Source organism: Cryptotermes secundus, unplaced genomic scaffold (genome assembly GCF_002891405.2).
Source record: "Cryptotermes secundus unplaced genomic scaffold, Csec_1.0 scaffold709, whole genome shotgun sequence".
NCBI classification, from domain to species: domain Eukaryota; kingdom Metazoa; phylum Arthropoda; class Insecta; order Blattodea; family Kalotermitidae; genus Cryptotermes; species Cryptotermes secundus.
In genome coordinates, this window is record NW_019738358.1 from 293,262 (window position 1) to 296,283 (window position 3,022).

Consider the following 3,022-nt stretch of genomic DNA (forward strand, 5'->3'; position numbering starts at 1 on the left):
TACTGTATGTCTAAGATCTAGAAAAACCGAAGTGAACGGAGAAATTCATGGAGGTAGGCCTAGGCCCACCGGGGCTGTAGTGCCAAGGGGGAAAAAAATGCAAAGTTTAAATGTTTAAAAGCACCTGTTTCTCACGACCAGTTTCTTTAAAGCCCACTTCAATACTATCCTTCTTTCTATGCCTAGATCTACAAAATATTATCATTTATTTAAATTCACAGATTAAGGTTTTGCTTGCAGTTACCATACGTAACAACGCCCTGCTCATCATATCACTGAATAAGCAGCTCGACCAACTCTAGTTCCACTGTTAAATAAATCTCATCGGTTTTTGAAGTAAGGAATGCGGAGACCGACATTGTTACGTCAGCGTGTGCGGCATTGTTGCGTGTCTTGCAAGCGAATCCGGCCGTGGACCGGTTCCACCACCCTATGCTTTTACTTTCCTAGACCTCCGTCCCACCCAACTCGGACTGCCCACTCAGTTCCTTTCAATCCCAAAATTTCCTTCTCCTTAACTTCCACGTGTGACGTCGAATGAGCTCCTTATAAGAAGGCGCCCCTCTCTGTGGGATCACAGTTTCATCTCGACGCGCCAGGTGGCAGGCAGGAGCAATGGGCATTAAGGTAGGATCCGTGTTGATGCAGCGACTGTGACACAGTGCATCTGCTATTATGCGTCCTGACAGTGTTGTTTTTTTTTATTATTTCCACTTATCGATACAGTTAAACGTATTTCACTGTCTCATGATACAGCAGCTGTTATACTACTGTAAATTTAACGAGGTTAGGAGCTGTATTTTCACAGCGAAGACTCGGGTTCAATCCTGGGCGATTTCTTGTGAGATTCGAGTTGATCTATGTGATACTGGAACATGTGTTTCTCTGATTTCCTTCGGTTTTCCCCTGCTGATTACCTTTCAACCATTACTCCATATTCATCTCTCACCGCTTCCTTAGGTGTCCGGTGGTCCTGTCGAGGCAGCGTATTATCATATACTGCGTTTCTATGTTGGGGGTTTTATCTGTGACGTGGGACTTGGCTTCTTATACAGTAACAAATTCAAGTTTATTTACTGTAAAGTTATTTCTGTATGTATGTATGTATGTATAATCAACTCTTCATATTTACATATGTTCTCCTTTTATTATACGATACTTTTGTAATAGTCTATTAATTGCAGTTATACAAAACAATTAAAATAATATCTATAATTTAGGAAAGCATTATAAGCCTAAACGACAGTAATGGCAGAAGACTGACACTCACTCACTAATTCGTGGAGCTGAACCCTCCTTGAGAAGCCGCCAATTCTGCAGCTACTCAACAACTTCCCATTATCTTATGGAACCCAATGGTTCATTACCGCGTTCACAAGAGCCCCCACTGGTCCCTATCCTGAGCCAGATCAATTAAGTCCACACCATCCCATCCTATTTCTCTAACATTCATTTTAATATTGTCCACACACCTACATCTCGGTCTTTTTGTGGTCTCTTTTCTTCTGGCTTTCCCATCAACATCCTATATGCATTCATCTTCTCCCCATTCGTGCTGTCCATCTCATCCTCCTCAACTTGATCATTCTAATTACATTTGACGAAGAGTAAACGTTATGAAGCTCCTCAATATGCAGTTTTCTCCAACCTCCCGTCACTTCATCTCTCTTCTATCCAAATATCTTCCTCAACACCCTGTTCTCAAACACCCTCAGTCTATGCTCCCCCTTAATGTCAGAGACCAAGTTTCACACCCATTCAGAACCACAGGCAAAATGAGACGAATGCTACATTAAGACTAATATTCATTACTTTGAAGCAAAAGCGCAGTACGTAGTCAACATGAGCTGAATGCAATTACAGACTGCAACGCGTCGTCTTACAATAGTACAGACCGCAATTTACAAACGAGAGTCTAACGACAGAGTCATGGGGGTGATAAGTGGAGGAAATGATGCTGCCTAATTTAATAAAAATCACTAAGAAAGAGAAACGTAATATAATTGGTGTCGAAGAAATGTCATTATCATACTTAAGAAGATTTATTTCTGCAAATATTGATATTTGATATTGTGAATTTTTTGACAGACAGGAAACTAGAAGCTTGGTTGACTGTGATTTAAATCTTTATTTAATCTATAATACGTCACTTACATGCCATAAAGATTCGAAATTCATTATCATTTTAAATGCTGAAAACGAAATATCGTTTCTGGTGCATTATTTCCTCGCCACTAAAAATATATGTTTTGAGGGGTTCTTGAAAATAATGTTTTTAATGAAGGAACAACAACAACAACATAATAATAATAATAATAATAATAATAATAATAACAACAATATTTTTGTCCATGAAATGACAAAGGGACACAAAAGAAACATATTCGTGAGGCCAAAATTTGGCGATATCTTCCACGGTTTCTTCAAAAAGGTCACAGATATTAAGTATAATTTGTCATGTAGGTCGCACCATAGCTCAAGCGGTTAGTCGCTGGCTTCCTAAAGGGGCGGCCCGGGTTCGATCCCGGGTCTGGTCAAGTGGAATTTGTGGTGGACAAAGTGGCTCTGGGACTGTTTTATCCGAGTACTTCGGTTTCCCCTGCCAATCTTCATTCCACCAAATTCTCCATCATTATAATCACCCGGAGCAGGCTTCAATAGGACAATCAGTGGCCGCCGTGCCGAGTGGACCCAGTTGGACTCTACCCCTCACTATGCAAATTAAAAAAAAATAGTTTGTCATGTAAGAGGCTAATTAGTTGCGATCACTTCCTCAAGGGCTTTACATTTCCTTCCTGGCCGACTTCTGCATTTGATGGAGGTCAGTTGTGGACATTCGTGTGACCGTCGACGACTTATAGTTAATTTGATAGATTCTTGTCGTAGAGTGTCCTGGGAAAATCTTAATAATGGCGGCAATAGAGATGAAAGGCACACATAAGAAAAGATAAAAGCAAAATATAAAAATTAAATGTCAGAGAAAATATTAAAATCGAAGTATATAAATTAGCCCTGAATATTC

The 3,022-nt window shown here is 40.0% G+C and overlaps 1 protein-coding gene across 1 annotated transcript in view; it reads left to right on the plus strand.

The window, feature by feature from the left end:
* Positions 1–104: 104 nt before the first annotated feature.
* Positions 105–3,022, plus strand: part of LOC111870888 (cuticle protein) — a 20,141-nt gene continuing 17,223 nt past the window's right edge. The window contains exon 1 of the mRNA XM_023863510.2: positions 105–627. Coding sequence (XP_023719278.1) covers positions 616–627 — 12 coding nt within the window. The 5' untranslated portion in view covers positions 105–615. The remainder of the gene's footprint in view (positions 628–3,022) is intronic.